At 69.2% G+C, this 16,044-nt stretch overlaps 5 protein-coding genes across 5 annotated transcripts; 2 read left to right on the top strand and 3 right to left on the bottom strand.

Moving 5' to 3' along the window:
- Positions 1–104: 104 nt before the first annotated feature.
- Positions 105–3,451, bottom strand: FA09DRAFT_343009 (chaps-domain-containing protein; the record flags this gene model as incomplete). The annotated part of the gene is made up of 11 exons (XM_025744573.1): positions 3,145–3,451; positions 3,021–3,067; positions 2,889–2,962; positions 2,679–2,830; positions 2,319–2,587; positions 2,022–2,207; positions 1,599–1,966; positions 723–1,547; positions 398–669; positions 206–345; positions 105–151 (listed from the first exon to the last, which is right to left on the bottom strand). The coding sequence occupies exons 1-11, from the start codon at positions 3,174–3,176 to the stop codon at positions 105–107; spliced, it is 2,412 nt and encodes an 803-aa protein (XP_025599054.1). The 5' UTR covers positions 3,177–3,451.
- Positions 3,452–3,698: 247 nt separating this feature from the next.
- On the top strand, positions 3,699–6,218 carry FA09DRAFT_329271 (hypothetical protein). Its single transcript, XM_025742107.1, has one exon. It carries the CDS (start codon positions 3,743–3,745, stop codon positions 6,098–6,100), a length of 2,358 nt encoding a protein of 785 aa, XP_025599055.1. The 5' UTR covers positions 3,699–3,742; the 3' UTR covers positions 6,101–6,218.
- Positions 6,129–10,345, bottom strand: FA09DRAFT_329272 (hypothetical protein). Its single transcript, XM_025742108.1, has 2 exons — positions 8,615–10,345; positions 6,129–8,560 (listed from the first exon to the last, which is right to left on the bottom strand). Exons 1-2 carry the CDS (start codon positions 10,240–10,242, stop codon positions 6,313–6,315), a joined length of 3,876 nt encoding a protein of 1,291 aa, XP_025599056.1. The 5' UTR covers positions 10,243–10,345; the 3' UTR covers positions 6,129–6,312.
- Positions 10,346–10,911: 566 nt separating this feature from the next.
- FA09DRAFT_329273 (hypothetical protein) lies at positions 10,912–15,028 on the top strand. Its single transcript, XM_025742109.1, has 9 exons — positions 10,912–11,763; positions 11,829–12,347; positions 12,400–13,216; positions 13,268–13,400; positions 13,587–13,620; positions 13,679–13,685; positions 13,777–14,147; positions 14,202–14,258; positions 14,313–15,028. Exons 1-9 carry the CDS (start codon positions 10,961–10,963, stop codon positions 14,725–14,727), a joined length of 3,156 nt encoding a protein of 1,051 aa, XP_025599057.1. The 5' UTR covers positions 10,912–10,960; the 3' UTR covers positions 14,728–15,028.
- A 121-nt stretch (positions 15,029–15,149) lies between these two features.
- FA09DRAFT_338068 (hypothetical protein) lies at positions 15,150–15,999 on the bottom strand (the record flags this gene model as incomplete). The annotated part of the gene is made up of 5 exons (XM_025744057.1): positions 15,150–15,171; positions 15,234–15,373; positions 15,429–15,777; positions 15,831–15,889; positions 15,949–15,999. The coding sequence occupies 5 exons, from the start codon at positions 15,997–15,999 to the stop codon at positions 15,150–15,152; spliced, it is 621 nt and encodes a 206-aa protein (XP_025599058.1).
- Between the last annotated feature and the right edge of the window lie 45 nt (positions 16,000–16,044).

Consider the following 16,044-nt stretch of genomic DNA (forward strand, 5'->3'; position numbering starts at 1 on the left):
CGTCACCACAACGTACAAACGGCACACGCAGTGACACATCTCAATTCTGGCCCTCGCGCGCGCATGCCCCGGGCAACAGCAGGCCTGCAATGCGCGTCTAGGCCTCACCACGTGCTGCCGGGAAGCTGGAAGGTCTGTCCGTAGGCGAGATCTGCGACGGACGGTCAGCTGTGCGTCGGGGCGCAGACCCTGCAGCGCAACGCACAATTTTGCATCAGACGCAGAATGGCCGGCGGCGGCGACATCGAGACGAGCGTGTACGAGACCTTGCTGAGCCCGACCTCCTTGATGAGCTTGAACAGGTTCTTGGCCACGGCGCCGGGGAAGGAGCCCTCCATGTACCACCTGCACAGGCTGCGTCAGCGGTGAGCGCAGAGGCGAGGGCCAGCAGGCGCACCGGTGGTGGTAGGCAGTGAGCCGCAGGCTGGTCCACAGCGTGCGCTCCACGTCCTTCTGCTCGGCGTAGATCTCAAGCAGGCGCAGCAGCGCCTTTGCCGAGAACTTGGAGTCGACGCAGCGCTGGAACGCGTCCTTGCCCTCCTCCTTGTGGTGCAGGCGCAGCGCCAGCTCGCCGAGAATCTCCCACTCCGTGCCCGTCTTGCGGTACGGCAGCGACTGGGCGCGGTAGTGCGCCACCTCGGCGCGCCAGATGGTGTACACGCGCAGGTCCTGAGAGGCACGTCAGATCCGGCGAAGAAGCACGCCACGCGCGGAGCACTCACCTCGTACAGCACCATGAAGAGATTGTCCAGCCAGCGCTCGCACAGCCGCTTGTTGGTGAACGAGAAGCTGTTGCTCGCCGCCGCGCCGTCGTTGGCCTGCTCGGCAGTCGTGGCGTCAGCAGCGGCCTGCGCGTTGCCCGCCGCGCCAGGATCTGTTGCCGCCGCCGCCAGGGCCTGCGACTCTGTCCGTGCGTGGGCTGCACTAGCCTGCGCCTGCGCCGGCTTCTCCAGCGGCGGCGCCTCGACCTGCACGATCGGCACAGGCACATCCGACTTGATGTCCTCTTCCGAGTCGGCGTGGCCATTTGTCGCGCCCGAGTCTGGCACGGCGTTCCGCTCCTCCTGCTCCTTGAGGTACGACTCGATGGCCTGCTGCTCGCGCTCATGGTCCGACTCGGTCGAGATCTTGATCGTCGGGATCGACTGGCTCGAGGCGTTGGCGTGGCTGGAGATGTTGAGGTGGCTCAGCTTGCGGTCCAGCCGCGAAGCCTCCTCCTCCTCGTCGGCAGTGTCGTCCGACACGGGCAGCGGCGGCATGTCCGTCTCGCCGCCGTGGTCGACCGAGTCGGAGGTCTCCGACTCTGCCACAGTGGTGTCGGCGTCCGCGTGCTGCTCCGGCACCTGCTCCGTCGTCGGCGTGGCGGCCGGCGTGTCCTGCGTCGCCTTCTGCGCCCGGTACTCTTCCTCCATGACAAAGACGGAGCTTCGGCACTTCAGCAGCTCGTCCCAGCCGATCTGGCTCGTGAGCCGTGCCAGCAGCGCGTAGGCGCGCGCGAAGGTGCCGCGCAGGGCAGGCGCCGGCAGCCGTAGCAGGGCGACGTCGGCCTGACAGAGGGATCAGCAGGCGCAGAGATGGGCAACGCACGCAGCACTCACCTCATTGTCCCGCGCACTCTCCTCGTCGAGCAGACCGCTCTCGGCGATAAAGGCCTTGACCGGCAGGTGGCTGCGCGCCGGCGTGGGCATGCGGTGCAGGTCCCGCTCGTTGTACGTGAACATCGGACATGAGTTGAGCGTGAAGAGCGCCGACTCCCACTCGCCGAGCTCGATGTAGCACTCGGTGAGCTTGGCCCACGTGACGAACTCGCTCGGCGCGCAGTTGACGGCCTGCTTGGCCAGCTTGAGCGCCCACTCCGTCTTGCCCTTGGTGCGCAGAAAGTCGGCCTGGATGTGCAGCAGCGCGTAGCTCTGCGGCGTCTCCTGGATCGCGCGGTGCATGATCTGCACGGCCTTGACCTCCTCGTCTGCGCGATGTCTCTCAGCGACGCGGCCTCTCGTGCACCGCGCAGCTCCACTCACTCATGCCAATGTACGCCTGCGCCACGAGAGCTGCCACCTCCGGCGCACGTGCGTAGAGCTTCTCGAACAGGTTCACTGCTTGCTCGTAGCGGTGCGCATCGCCAAAGTACTTGAGGATGCCCGCGGTCAGGTGGTTCGACACTACTGTCGCGACCTGGATCTCGGGATCTGACCCAAGCTGCCAGCCTGTAGACGAGCATAGGTGAGCGGTGCTCGGGCCCACAGCCAGCGATTCCTTACGCAAACAGCTGCGAGCTCGACACGCGCTGCCGCGCTCGCCCCGTTGCGCAGACTCACCCTTAAAGAAGAGGTTCTCGGCCGCCTGCAGGAAGCGGTGCTCTGCATCTGGGCTGCTGATGGGGTCGAGCTTTCGGTAGCCCGCCAGCCGGTAGTTGGCATCGTCGGCGTAGAGGATGGCGCGCAGCAGCGCCGAGAGGTACACCTCCTGCCAGATCTCGGGCGTCGGCTCGTGCCGCTCGCCGCGCAGGTCAACGACATATGCGTCCACGGAGCCGGGTATGCGCACTTCCACACGGACGTCGACGCGCGAAAAGGCGTTGAAGCAGCTGCCAGGCTCGCGTCAGCACCTCATCGCACGCATGCCCATCCACCAGGCAGACTAGGAGGGCCAGAGCGACGAGCCAGCGCGCGACTCACCAGTATGCTCCACTCTTGAGCTTGTACGCGCTCTTGCCCGTCGAGAACCATGCCTGGCTCTGCTCGAGCTCATACGTCAGGCTGTTTATGTAGGCAGCCAGCGCTGCGGAGCTGGACGCGTCCACGCCCGAGACATAGTGATACGAGCCGATCTGCCGTCATGCAAGTCAGTCTCTGCCACCTGTCAGACGGGCTTCGGCGCGCACTCACATCCTTGGCGCTGGCAGCTCGCCCAGACTTGATGACGTGGCACAGGTCCGGCGGACCAAGCTCGCGGAAGGATGCTGCAGGGGCCGCTGATCAGCGCTTGCAGCGACGCCAGCACGAGCGGGCGCCTCTCACCGAGTGTCTCTGTCCGCGAGATCAGGCTCTCTCCGAGCTCCACCTCACTGCGATCGGGCCGCTTGGGCGTCAGTGGAGGTGCGCGACGCGCCGGCGACGGGGCCTCGGCACAGCATGCACGCACAAGAACTCGGGCTGCGAGACAAAGTCACCCATGCTGGTGCACGCTTAGCGGATGGTGTGGCAGAAGAGGGCGTGAAGATGGTCCGGCGCGGCGGGGCTCGAGCAGAGCGGATGCAAGGGCAGAGCACGAGAAGCACACGGGCAGCACGCGCTCAGGCCGCCGGGCAGAGGGCGTGAGGGGGGCGGAGCGGGTCGTTCGGAGTCGTGAGGGCCGGCAGCCGCAGTGTGAGGCGGCGGACTGCAGCAGGACGTGAAGGTGGTGGATGGCGTGGATGGGCGTCGGCGGCAGGGGATGGGGAGCAAGCTCGAGCTCGAGGTGCCGTCCCAGAAGGAGGCCGTGCGCTCCCAGGGCCAAGACCAGCCCCCGCGGCCAGCGCGCCCGAGAGCGACTGGGCGCAAGACGCGTCGATGCGCGGGTCTCGTGCGTGGCGCGCCGAGGCGAGTCTGAGTGCAACACACGGCGGAGCCAAGCCGTTCGCCCGGGCCGCTCGCTGCCGGGCGTTGAAAGGTGGAGATACGCTGCCGGCTCCACGACTGCTGCCTCCGCACCACCACCACCGCCCGCCGTGTTGCGACGGCGCGCCGTTCCACCGCCCGCCATGTCGCGCCCCGGCCCCAGCATGCCGCGAGCGGCGCAGCAGCAGCAGCAGCCACCGGCGCCACTCGCTGCCCGCCTCGGCAGCTACCTCCACGCGCTGCCGCCGCCGCTCTCCTACTGCTTCGGCGCCGCGCCCGACGACGATGCCGACGCTGTGCGTCAGCGCCTGCTGCCCTCCGAAGAGACGTTCGACGACAGCGACGCCATCTCGCTGCTCAGCAACATCAACGACCGCTCGCGCCGGCGCCGGCGCGGCCGCCGCACGCGCGACTGGGGCCACGGCGCCCAGCAGCTCATGGCGTGCGGCCTCTTTGGGCGCGCAAAGGGCCAGATCCAGACGCGCGAGCCGACACGGCCTGGAAGCAGCTCGCGCCACGGCCGTGCCGACAGCACCGACAGCCTCGACGACAGCCTGCGCGGCCTGGGCGAGAGCGGCGACGAGGACGCCGGCATGCTACCCGACGCGGCGATACGCGGCATCGGCGACCCGCAGGCGCTGCTCGAGGCTGAGGAGGCACAGCGCCAGGCCGAGGAGGCAGAGATTCAGCGCAGAGAGGCCGCCGAGTTCGCAGAGGCCGCCGAGCGGCGCGCGGCGCTGCAGCGCCAGGCAGAGGCCGCCCGCGTTGCGGCCGAGGAGGAGCTGCGCAAGCAGGCCGAGGAAGAGGCGCGTCTAGCTGCAGAGGAGGAGGCAGCCGCCGCCAAAGCCACAGCTGCCGCAGAAGAGCGGCGGCTTGAGCTCGAACGGCAGGCGCAGGAGGAGGACGCTGCCGAGGCTCGCCGGCAAGCAGAGGCAGAGGCTAAGGCGGCCCTAGAGCGGGCGCGCCTGGCCGACGAGGAGGCGCAGCGCGCAGCCGAGGCCAAGGCAGCGGCAGCGAAAGCCGAGCAAGAGGCTGCTGAGCGCCGCGTTGCCCTTGAGGCCGAGGCTGAAGCTGCACGCAAGGCCGCCGACGAAGAGGCTGTGCGCAAGGCCGAAGAGGCGGCTGCCTTGGCGGCGCAGCAAGAGGCCGACGCGGCAGCTGCCGAAGCTGAGGCCCTCGAGGCTGCGGCGCTCGCCAAGGAGCGACGAAGAGCCGAGCGGCGAGCAGCGCGCGCAGCTCTGGCGGCAGTGCGCGACGAAGGCGGACGCTCGCGCTACCAGACCGAGGCAGAAGCTGAGGCAGCCGCCGGCGGCTTCGAGTTTGCAGATGCACCCGAGCAGCCGGACGAGTATCCTGGCAGCTATGGCGCGCACGCAAGCCGGCGCGCACCGCAGGAGCACTGGGGCCTCGCAAGCGGCCCCGAGGGCTACGGCTACGAGCAGAACGGCTACGAGCACGATGAGTACGGCCAGTACCGCGACTCGCGGCAGCAGCACTTCTACGACGCGCAGTACGAGGCCGGCAACGGGCACTTCCAGCCGCAGGAGCTGCCGCAGGAAGTCGTGCACCACCACCACTACTACCACGAGCCGCCATCGGCCGGCAGCGAGCCTGAGCCCACCAGCTACCTCTCGCCGCCCGCCCTGCCCGCGCTGCCGAGTCCGATCGTCGGCGAGGACGAGTCGCTGAACCGCGAGGTCGAGGAAGACGAGGAGGATGCAGACATCGCCGGCCTCGGCTTCTCCAAGCGGCGTGCACCGCGCTCCGGAGCAGCATTCGGCGGCTCACGCAGCGCCGGCTCCGGCGGCAGCGGCTCTCAAAGCCGCGCAAGTGGCTCGGCAACAGGCCCGCGCTACCAGGTGTCGCCGAGCTTCGCGTTCGGCGGCGCTCCATTGAGCGATGATGCGCGCATTCGCTCAGCCGACGGCTCGAATGAAGGCGGCAGCAGTGCTGCCGGACGGCCAAGCTACCGAGACCGGCCTCGCCGGCACGAGCGGCGCGACAGCCGCAGCACTACGTCGAGCGCTGGCCGGCCTCGTGAAGGCCTGGCTCCGCGCGCCGCCGGCGGTCGCAGCCCGGTCCTCGGCGGCGTGCGCGAGCTCGACATTGCCGCCAACGAGGATGCAGCAGACGCTGCGGCCGGTGGCTTCGACAGCGTCGTCCCGCCGCCACTGCCATCCTCGCACTCGCCGCTGCTCAGCCCCGACTCCGCCGCCATGCCGCCGCCAGCCTCGACGCGCGCCAAGCAGAGCTACCGAGAGCGCCGTGCCGGCAACGCCGAGACGTCGTCGGCCGGCTCGAGCTCAGCGCCGCGCTCATCTCCGCGCAAGGCCGCCGAGCGCGGTGGCAGCGGCAACGGCTTTCCTTCGGTCGGCCTCGGACGCAGCACGGGCGGCATGTGGAATGCGCCTGGCTCCAGTCCCGTCCGCAACTCGGCCGCGCTCTTCGCACATGCGCCCACCCGACGCGCAGACGACGAAGACGACGTGGACTTCGCCTAGACGCCACGCCACCGGATGCTCTACCCCTCTATTCCCGCTCTGCGCGCCCGAGTGCGACTCGCAGACGCCTCTCACGACTGCTTTGTATAATGAATGTCAGATGATACGGAGCACGGCTCTGAGGACGCGGACATGAGGGTCAATGGCGCAAGGTAAGTAGATCAGGCAAGATGAAGAAGTCGGAAGTCTCGTAAGTAGGCGGGCCGGCCGGCTCAAGCGGCCGACTCGAAGAAGGCGGCGCGCTCGCGCAGGCTCTTGCCCACGGGCACGCCCTTGCGTGCGCCGGCGCCGGGGCTGGCGGGTGCGACGCTGATGGCAGAGCCGGCGCCCTGCGTCGTGTTGACGCTGCGGGCGCGCAGCGAGCCGGCGCTCTTCTTGATGCTCAGCGGCTCGGTCTTGGTCGGGCTGCTCGGCTTGCTCGCCGTGCCCGGGCTCTGCTGGCTGAGGCCGTACTGGCTGGCAGGCCGGCTCATTGCGCCGCTCGAGCTCTTCAGACGCAGCTTGTCGGGCGATGCGGAGCGCGACGTCGAGGCGGTCGTCGTCTCTGCGAGCTTGGACGGCGAGACGCCGCTGCGGCTCGAGATCCACGAGGTGGCTGGAATCGGACTGCTAGGCGGGCTCTCCGTCGCGGCGGCGCCCGAGGAGTCGGCATTCTGCAGGTAGCTCTGAGCGCGCGCCCGGAGGCCCTGACTGGCGTGCGGTGCCGTCTTGATGCTGGCGCTGGCGCCCGGAACCAGGTTCGCTGGGCTGACAGAGCGGCGTGCGTTCGGCGAGTGGGCCGAGTGCGACGATGGCGTAGGCGATGTGCGGCCCCCGAGATACGGCGCCGTGTCGGCGGGCGCCATGAGCGTGCTGCGCCGCGGAGCTCCAGCAGGCACGAAGGTCGCCTGCGACGAGTCCGAAGGCTGCTGCGTGTGCGAGCGCGTCGGCGCCACCAGCGCACGCTTGGGCGTCGGCATGGGCTGCGGCTCGGCTTCCTTGGCCTCCTGCAGCGGGTAGTCGTTGCCGAGGCGCGTGCTGGTCATCGACGTTGCGTCAGTACTCTCGTCGCCCTCGAGCGTCTCGACGATGGAAGACTGGCTCTGCAGCGACGGCGTGCGCATCTGTCGGTCGGCCACAAGTGCCTTGAGGCGCTCATCGACGCTCTGGCCGCGTTTGTTCGAGCGCATCGAGACGCTACCGCTGGCGTTCGAGGCAGTGTCGCTCGGCGCCGGGCTGGCAGCCGAGACACGCGCTCCAGCGGCAGCAGCAGCGGCGCCGGGCATGGCGAAGCGTCCGGGCGCCGGCGGCTCGAGTGGAGCCTCGTCGCTCGCCGAGCGCCGCTCCAGCGGCGAGATGCGTCCGCTCTGCATCGGCTCGCCCAGCGCACTCGTGAAGCGCGGCCGGCCACCGGGGCTCGTGCTGCGCTCGCGCCGCGCTCCGCTGCTGGATGAGGCAGTCTTGCCATGCGCGCTCTTGCCCTCGTCTTTGTCGAGCGCCGGTGCGGCACCAGCAGGCAGTCCGAGGCGCGGGTCGACAGGAGCAGCGTTGCCGCGCGGCACAGCGCTCTGGAACGAGGCCGAAGAGATGTTGTTCGTGCGCGCAGCGTGGCCAGCTTGCTCGGCCGTGATCGGCGAGCGTGCGGAGCCAAGCTCAGGCACACGGTCGTCTTCCTCCAGGTTCTTCGTCTTGATCGGCGACAGCGGCGGCGCCTTGACCTGGCCCGTCTCTGCGCGCGTGCTGCTCGGGCTTGCCTGCGCACTGCTGTCGGCGCCGCTGAAGACGCGCGGGCGGAAGCTGCTGCCCGGCGGCCCATCAGCGCCGTTCTTGACAACCTGACCAAGCAGCTCGCGGCCCTCGCGGATCTCGTGCGTAGCGGCTTTGAGCTGTCCCACCTCGTGGCGCATGAGGCTGGTCATCTGGCCGACCCAGCGGTCCATCTCGCGGTCGCGCGCCGAGTTGGCGCTCTGGGCGTCGCCGTTGATCGCCAGCTGCGCGTCGCGCTCAATGTCGAGCAGCCGCGTCTCGAGCGAGCGGATGAGCGGCACCGAGTAGCGCTCGAAGCGGTAGAAGCGGATCATCATCTCCTGCAGCGCCGCCGGGAGCGACATGTCCATGGGCAGGGGGCCGTCGCCTGGCAACAGGCCCTTGCCGGCGCCGCCGGCTGCCGGCTTTGGCGCCGCTCGCCGCTGCGGAGACTCGGCGGCCTTCGGCGCAGCTGCAGATGGCGCAGCCACGCGCTTGGTCGACTTGCGTCGCATTGGTGTCTCGATCACCTCGGGCGCCGCAGCCTCCAACGGCTGGCGCTGCGACGGCGCGGGCGACTTGGCTGGGAGCGTCGGTGCGCGCGACGAGGCGTCCTTGATGTGCTCTCCCACCTCGAAGCCGCGCTGCACCTGCGCCGGCACGCTGCCGCCCGCCGCCGCCTCGGCCTCGGCCCGCTCGCGGGCAAGATGGCGCGAACGTGTCTCGGCGATGATCCTGGGCAGCATCTGTCAGCGACGTGCGCAACAGGCGGCTCTGAACACTACTCACTGCTGTGCAGGCGTCAGACGGCCCTCGAGGCGACTGAGCGCGTCGTGCGGATCAAGCTGCTGCGCGACGCTCTCGCGCGTCGTGAGGCTCATGCGCCGCAGCTCCTCCACGTCGGGCGTCTCGTGGAAGCGCGGCACCGGCTTGCGTCCAGGTGGGCTGCGCGTCTCGCGCACCAAGCCCACGTCTTCATCAGCGGCGTCCTCATCATCAACGGCTTGCCGCGGCACGAATGGCCGGTCAGTGTTTGGGTCGTAGGCCGCAGGTGTGGGACGCTCCATGATGGCGCGGCGCTCGGCATCGACGATGCGCGCCGCCTCGCGCTGACTGCGCTCGCGCAGCAGTGCCGCCTCGCGCTCGTCGTCACTCGGCTGCGCACGCCGGTTGCCGCCCCAGACGCCAGAGGGAATACCGTACGGCGTCGGTCCGGAACCCTCATCCTGCGCGCCCGCGAGCGCCGGACTCGGCTGACGACCCCAACCGGCGTACGTGTCGTCTGCGGGCGAGGCCGCGCGCGGCGAGCGCGAGAAGAGCTTGTTCATCCAGCGGCCTGCGCCGCCGCCGATGCCAGGGCTGTTGCCGCCGGCGTTCTGCGCGCGTCCGTCAGGCGAGCGGCCCGGTGACGGCGTGCCGAGCGGAGAGCGACCGGGCGAGTCGAGCGGGCGCGGAATGGAGATCGGACTGGGCATGCCATCGAGCGGGATCACTGGAGGTGGACCGTTGCGCATGTCGATGTTGCGCGGCACGGCGTAGTGCTGCTGCTGATGCTGTGGCTGGCTGCTGCTGCTGCCACCCGCATGCACGGCGCTGACGTGCGGAGCGAGCGGCGAGCTGGAGAGCGGGCTGCGCGACGGGCTGCTGGAGAAGCCGCCAGGCGCGGTGCGGGGGCCTGCTGGCGTGCGTGCCGGACTGCGATCGCCCTGCTGTCGCATCTCACGCGGACCACCGCCGCTCTGGAAGCGCGCCTGCTCGGCGGCCGCCTGCTGCTGCGCCCAGCTCATGGGGCCGGGGCTGATGCGGCCGCTATTGCGGAACGCGCCTGCGGTCATGGCGCCGGGGCTGGCTGGCCGCGCGATGCCGCCAGCATTGCCGCTGCCGGTGCGTGTGGGGCTGACGTGCTGCTGCTGTTGCGAGGTACCGCGCTCAGCGCTGCCAGTCCGGCCGCGCTCGATGCCCTCTGGCCGGCCGTCGTTGCTGCTGGTGGCTGTTCCGTAGCCAGTGCCGCCGCCACGGCCGCCCGGCGGCACGCCGAGACTGACGCCGCCGACGGGCCGGCTGCGCGAGCGGCTGTACTGAAGCTGTGCGCCATCGGACTGCTGCTGCTGGTAGTCGGCCAGCTGCGGGCTCTGGGCGTCGAGACTGACGCCGCCGGGCTGGCGCGTGACGTTGCGCACGACAAACGTCGGGCTCGGCGTGCGGCCGTCGGTGCGCGGCGACGCCGAGCGGCTGCGAGCGTCGTTGTCGCGCGAGCGCGAGCGCGAGTTCGCCTTGCTGCCCTTGCCGCTGAACCACGCCAGCGCGCGGCGGCCGGGCGACGAGGGCTGTGCGCCGGGCGACGCGGGCTCGGCGGGGTAGTCGACGTAGCCGGCGTGGTCGACGGGGTGCGGCGCAGGCGCCCACGGCGAGGCCATGGTGGATGTGTGGAGGGTTGCTGCGGTCGAGAGGCAGCGGCAGCGACAGCTGCGAGAGGAGGGAGATGAGGTGCGAAGAGCGGAGGCAAAGCGGCGCTGTGAGATGGATGCAGCGCTGCAGCTGCCGCCGGCCCCAGCAGAGTGACCTATCCCATCCTACAATCAACACGCCCGGCCGCGCCCCTCCACGCCCGACGCCCCGCCGCGCGGCGCGTCAGGGGCTAGTTGCGGCACGTGATGCGCTGCGATGCTGCCAAGCGATCCGCCTGCCCGGCCGCGGCAAAACCGCCCACCGGTTGAACGCCGAGCGTGTGCAGCATCCGCCTCGCAGCCACAGCCACGCGACGCCGGCACCCCGTTTGCGCTGCAAGGCACGCCGCTGGACAGCGCAGACCGAGCAGGCAACTCTGCGCATGCTGCGGTGCGGCGCAGGTAGGAAGCACGAGGGTGCGAGGGTTACAGTGTGTGCGTTGGGTTTAGGAGCCGAAGCGTCACAGGTGCAGGCGCGGCGGAGCCGATGCGCGGCAGGCAGGCCGCGAGCTTGGCTTGGCTGCTGCTGGGCGCGCGCCGTGGCGGGAAAAGGGAAGGCGCGCGGCGCCGCGGAAAGCGGCTCCGGTGTCCAGCTCGCGCACACACGTCAGAGCTCGCTCACTCACCACCACCTTCGCCCACCCTCGCACCACCTCTGCACCTTCGTCTTGCCCGCACCTGCCGCAGCATGAGCCGCAGCTTCGGGCGCGAGCACGACGCCGACGTGCGCGCCGCCGCCGCCGACGCCGCGGCGGTGTACGACGCCCTCGGCCCGGCCTCGCCGCCGTACCGGCCCAGCGAGCCGCACCTGGCGCGCCACGACGCCCACGAGCTCTACGAGCAGGCGCTGCAGCCGGAGGCGCCGGCGCACCACGCTGGGACCCCAGCGGCGGCAGCAGGCGCGCAGGACCTCTCGCTCTCGCACTCCAACTCGCTCTCCTCGTCCGACGCGCGCGCGCCGGCCAGCGACGCCGGCATGCCGCCCAACTACGCGTCGCGCACCGACCTCAGCAGTGCCTACTCGGCGCTCGACAAGGGCAAGGCGCCCTCGCCGCCTTCGACGAGTCAAGCGCCGACGGCGTTGCACCCGCACGTCGTGCCCAGCGGCGCCGCTGTGCCGCGCAATGGCCCGCGTATTGCCGTCACCGACCCGCTGGCGGACATGCGCTCGCGCAACCTCTCGCACCCCGAGGGCCTCGGCGCACGCTCCGACCTGCCGCGCAACATGCGCCTTGATCTTCAGCGTGCTGCCGCCGCTGCGGCTGCTGCCGACGGCCTGCCGCAGAGCAGCAGTGGTGCGCCGCCTGTGCGCCCCGGCATGTCGCGCCGCGACAGCAACGCCTCGAGCATCGAGGGCGAGGAGGACACGCAGTTCGACGACTTTGACTGGAGCGACGACGAGGGACTTGAAGACTCGGCCAAGCTCGAGGAGGAGGAGCAGCGCCGCCTCGACCTGCTGAAGAAGCGCCGCGGCCGCCTGGCGCCGTCCAAGTGAGTCGTGCACACAGAGCGCGCAACTCGAGTGCAGGGCCCGTGCTGACCCGTGCCTGCTGCAGAGTGATCCGCTGGCTCTTCACGAGCTTCGCCGGAAACTTCATCCTCTCCGCCTCGCTCGCCGTGCCCGCGATCGTGATCCAGTACGTGTACCGCCCGCAGGGCGGCGTGGAGGAGAGCGCGCCGGACGCGGCGCACCGCGACTTTGTGGCGGACAACATCCAGGCCTGGTTCACGTGGGCCGCGCTCGGCCTGTTCGTCTCGTGGATCCTGCACGCCTTTGTCGAGATCCTGCCCGCCGCCTTCATCGCACTCGTGCGCCTGGCGTGGGGCAACGTGTCGCAGCGCATCCTCTCGTTTGCCGAGTTCTACGACGCCATTAAGTACTGGATCAAGATGGTCTTCTACGCCGCATGGTCGTGGGGCAGCTGGGCGCTCATCTTTGGGCGCATCTGGGGTCTCTACTCGCAGCAGAACCCGGCGACCGAGTCGCGCGCCGCGTACCTCTACCGCATCTACCAGGTCGTCGAGTTCTTCTTCTTTCTCATCCTGATCATCAGCGTGGAGCAGATCCTCGTCAAGTGAGTGTGCGGGGCGCGGCAGCGCAGGGCACAGACTGACATCTGCGCGCAGGTCCATTGCGCTCTCGTTCCACCGTTCTGCGTTTGCCGAGCGCATCAGCGAGGTCACCAAGGCCCTCGAGACTGTCGACCGCCTGAAGGACTACCGCCCGAAGCTGTACCCAACGCACGGCAAGGCCGGCAGCACGTTCGGCCTTGCCGGCAGCACCTTTGGCATGCGCACCGGCGCCCGCACACCTGGCCGCTCGCCGATGATGGCGTACGTCGAGGACGAGTACGCAGGCGACCACGAGGGCGGCGCCGCCACGCCCCGCTCCACCTCGGGCGGCAAGAGCGGCTTCTGGAGCAAGAAGCACGCTCAGAAGCGTCCGGCGCCGACGGTCATGCCCACTCCCGACGATGCCGCCGGCACGCTGCCGGCACACGGCACGTCGCGCAGCGCTCCGCCGTCCACGCCCAAGACGGCCGTCGGACGGGCCGTCGCCAACGGCGCGAGCACGGTGCGCAGCAAGGCCGCCACTGCCAGCCAGCTGGCGCGCATCGCCATGGACGATCCGTTCAACCTGCTCAAGCAGTCGAGCGTGGGCCAGGTCGCCGCCGACGTCAACTCGCCGGCCGAGGCCAAGCGCCTGGCGCGCAGCATCTTCACGGCATTCCGCGGGCACCACAAGCGCTCCTATCTCGTGCCGAGCGACTTCAATGCCGCCTTCAAGACGCCCGAGGAGGCGCGCGCCGCATTTTCCATCTTCGATCGGGACGCGAACGGGGACATTTCGGCGTCGGAGATCAAGACGACCATCATCTCGACGTACAAGGAGCGCCGCTTCCTCACGCGCTCCATGCAAGACGTGCACCACGCCGTCAACCAGGTGAGTGCGCTGTTGCTGCTTGCCCGGCCTCTCGCTGACACGTCTGTGCAGCTCGACCGCATCCTGCTGTGCATCGCGGCGATCATCCTGCTCTTCGTCGGCCTTGCAATCTTCAACATAGAAGTGGGCAGCTCTCTCACGACCTTCTACTCACTGGCCATAGCCGGTGCCTTCATTTTCAAAGGTGCGCTACCGAATTTGGCCGATGCGCTGCAGCTTCTTCTCGATCACGGCCTGCTTCGAGGCTCGGAGGCGCTGATGAGCTCCGCTGCATCGTCGTCGCCGCCGAGGCAGCGCCGTGCCGCGCGTCGCGGGCGCGCTCTCACCCGGACCTGGACTGACCTCCCCCCCCCCCCCTTTCTCCCTACAGAGACTTTCAGCAACGTCTTCGATTCGATAGTCTTGTGGGTACCTTTGCGCCGCGCTGTTGCGAGGCACTGGCTTACACCGCGCGATCTGCAGCATCTTCGTTAGTCTCGAATCCTACGACGCTGATGCAGAGCGGAGCGGAGCGTCCCGTGTCCACGTGAGAGCCCTGTGCTGACCCGGCTTGTTAATAGGTCACGCACCCCTACGACACGGGAGACCGCATCTGTCTGGGCGAGGATGTCATGAGCGTCAAGAAGATGTCGCTGCTCTCCTCCGAGTTCACGCTCTGGAACGGCACCAACATCTATATCGCCAACGAGCTGCTCTCCCAGATGCTCATCGTCAACTACCGGCGCTCGGGCTACCAGTGGGAGAGCGCGACGATGCAGGTCGCCTACGACACGCCCCTCGAGACGCTCGACGCCGTGCAGGCCGACCTCATCCACTGGCTGCAGACGGAGCCGGAGCGCATGTTCGAGCCGTCCACGGCCATTGTGCCGCAGTCGATCGACTACATGCGCTCCATCGAGGTGACGATAGGAATGACGCAGCGCGCCAACTGGTGAGGAAGCGACGAATGGATGGTTATGGACGCGCACTGACCCCCACTCCGCAGGCAGGACTGGGGCGCCCGCTGGGCGCGTCGCAATGCCTTCTTTGCCGCGCTGACTTAGTGAGTGCTGCGCGCGGGTTATGCAGGGCTCGCATCTGACGCCGTTCTGCACAGCTACATGAAGAAGCACGGCGTGCGCTTCACGGCCGCCAACCAGCCGATCGTGTACTGGGCCGACGACGCGGCGCAGCTGCCGCCGACGTACGAGGGCAGCGCCGCCGCTCCGCGCGCCGCCGACGGCGAGGCCGACGGCGACGGCATCGGTATGCGCTACACGCTGCAGGACGACTTCCAGCCGTCGCCGCCGCCGAGCCCCACGACGGCCGCGGCGCAGGCCGCCACGTCTGGCGGCGTCACGCCGGCCGCGACGTCGGGCACGACGACGCCGCGCGCGCCGCCGGCGCCCAAGCCCAAGGCCTACATGGGCTTCACGCCGCCCGCCGACGAGCTCGACGGCACGGCGGGCATGCGCATGCGCCGTGCCCGCACCAAGCGTGGCGCCTTTGCCATGCAGGGCGGCGACGGCTAAGCAGCCGAGCCAGCAGCGCCTGCGACTGGGTGCTGCGACGCGCTGCGCCTCGCTCCCTTTCCCCTCCCTTCACGCAAAACTTAGAGCTTCCCGGCCCCTCCATGTCCACCTCACGACCCACACATCGCCGCAGCGAGCCCGGCACACGCCGTGCGCTCCTGGCCGTGCGCCGGCCGCACGTCCCGGCCCACTCCTCATCACACATCAGTCACGCCCCCATCGTCGCCCGGCCGCCCTTCTCAACGCCGCCGGGCATGTCCCCGCACGTAGACCGCCAGGCGAATCGTATCATAGAACTACCAGTGGCGCGGCTGTCAGACGCAGACTGATGCAGAGGACTACGGAGGGCGATGGTGTTGCATTTCTTCTTCCCTTCACGGCACAAAACGGACGCAGGTGGATTAGAGATACACTGACGACGCTTACGAACGGACGACGCGCTTGCTGCAGAGGGAGTGCGGGTCAGCACAAGGCCACACTTGAAGCTACATCCACTGCACACGCACAGCGACATCTCGCCGAGGCCGTACTTGGCGAGCCAGAGGCCGTACTCGACAAGGCCGCCGATGGCGAAGAGCTGGAGCGTGGCCGAGAGCGAGTGGGCGCTGGCGAACTCGACGTTGAGCTTCTTCATCTTCTCCGAGGCCTGCAAGTGGAGGTCAGCAAGAGTGAAAAGCTCAGCGCATCGTCTCGCGACGCACCGACGGGTCCGAGAAGTCCTTGCCCTCGGCGCGCTCCTGGCGGTGGCGGTCGTTCATGATCTTGGTGGCCGTGGGCGTGGCGACGAGGAGGTTGAAGAGGCTGAGGCCCGTCGTCGTGAGGAGCGTGACGGCCTGCCAGCAGTGGACGTCGAGCAGGTCGAAGCGGTGGTAGACGATGGGGTACTCGCGCAGGAACGAGAAGAGCAGGCTGCCGGCAGCGGCGGCCTGGACGCCGAACACGGAGGGGAGGAGCACGGCCTGCAGGTTGCCGAAGGACTGGCGCGGCAGGTTCTTGTACGAGGCCGGGGCCGAGATGAGCGTGTGCCAGACAGCGGCGCCCGTGGAGATGCTGCAGGCGAGTGTGAGCGATTGCGGCGGCAGAGCAGCACGCTCTGGACGCACCCGAAGGCGAAGAGGTGCAGCGAGCGCGTGTCGGGCGTGAGCAGCGCACGGGCGAGGCCCTGTGGAGTGGTGGTCAGCTTCGGCGCGCCAGAGTGTCCTGCTGCGCGGCACTACGCACGAGGCCGACGCGCGAGGTGCTCTCAGTCTTAAGTTCGCGGGTGGAAACCATGGTGGATGATGGGCTTGGAGGGGTGGTGGTCGGGAAGGCAGGGGG

Source organism: Tilletiopsis washingtonensis (assembly GCF_003144115.1).
Source record: "Tilletiopsis washingtonensis strain MCA 4186 unplaced genomic scaffold FA09scaffold_8, whole genome shotgun sequence".
NCBI lineage: Eukaryota > Fungi > Basidiomycota > Exobasidiomycetes > Entylomatales > Tilletiopsis > Tilletiopsis washingtonensis.

Excerpts from the sequence above, each read along its gene's own strand:
- FA09DRAFT_329271 (XM_025742107.1), top strand. The coding sequence starts at position 3,743 with ATGTCGCGCCCCGGCCCCAGCATGCCGCGAGCGGCGCAGCAGCAGCAG.
- FA09DRAFT_329272 (XM_025742108.1), bottom strand. The coding sequence starts at position 10,242 with ATGGCCTCGCCGTGGGCGCCTGCGCCGCACCCCGTCGACCACGCCGGC. Across the intron at positions 8,561-8,614 it reads CGTCTGACGCCTGCACAGCA|GATCATCGCCGAGACACGTT; the intron begins GTGAGTAGTGTT and ends GATGCTGCCCAG.
- FA09DRAFT_329273 (XM_025742109.1), top strand. The coding sequence starts at position 10,961 with ATGAGCCGCAGCTTCGGGCGCGAGCACGACGCCGACGTGCGCGCCGCC. Across the intron at positions 11,764-11,828 it reads GGCCGCCTGGCGCCGTCCAA|AGTGATCCGCTGGCTCTTCA; the intron begins GTGAGTCGTGCA and ends TGCCTGCTGCAG. Across the intron at positions 13,217-13,267 it reads TGCACCACGCCGTCAACCAG|CTCGACCGCATCCTGCTGTG; the intron begins GTGAGTGCGCTG and ends ACGTCTGTGCAG.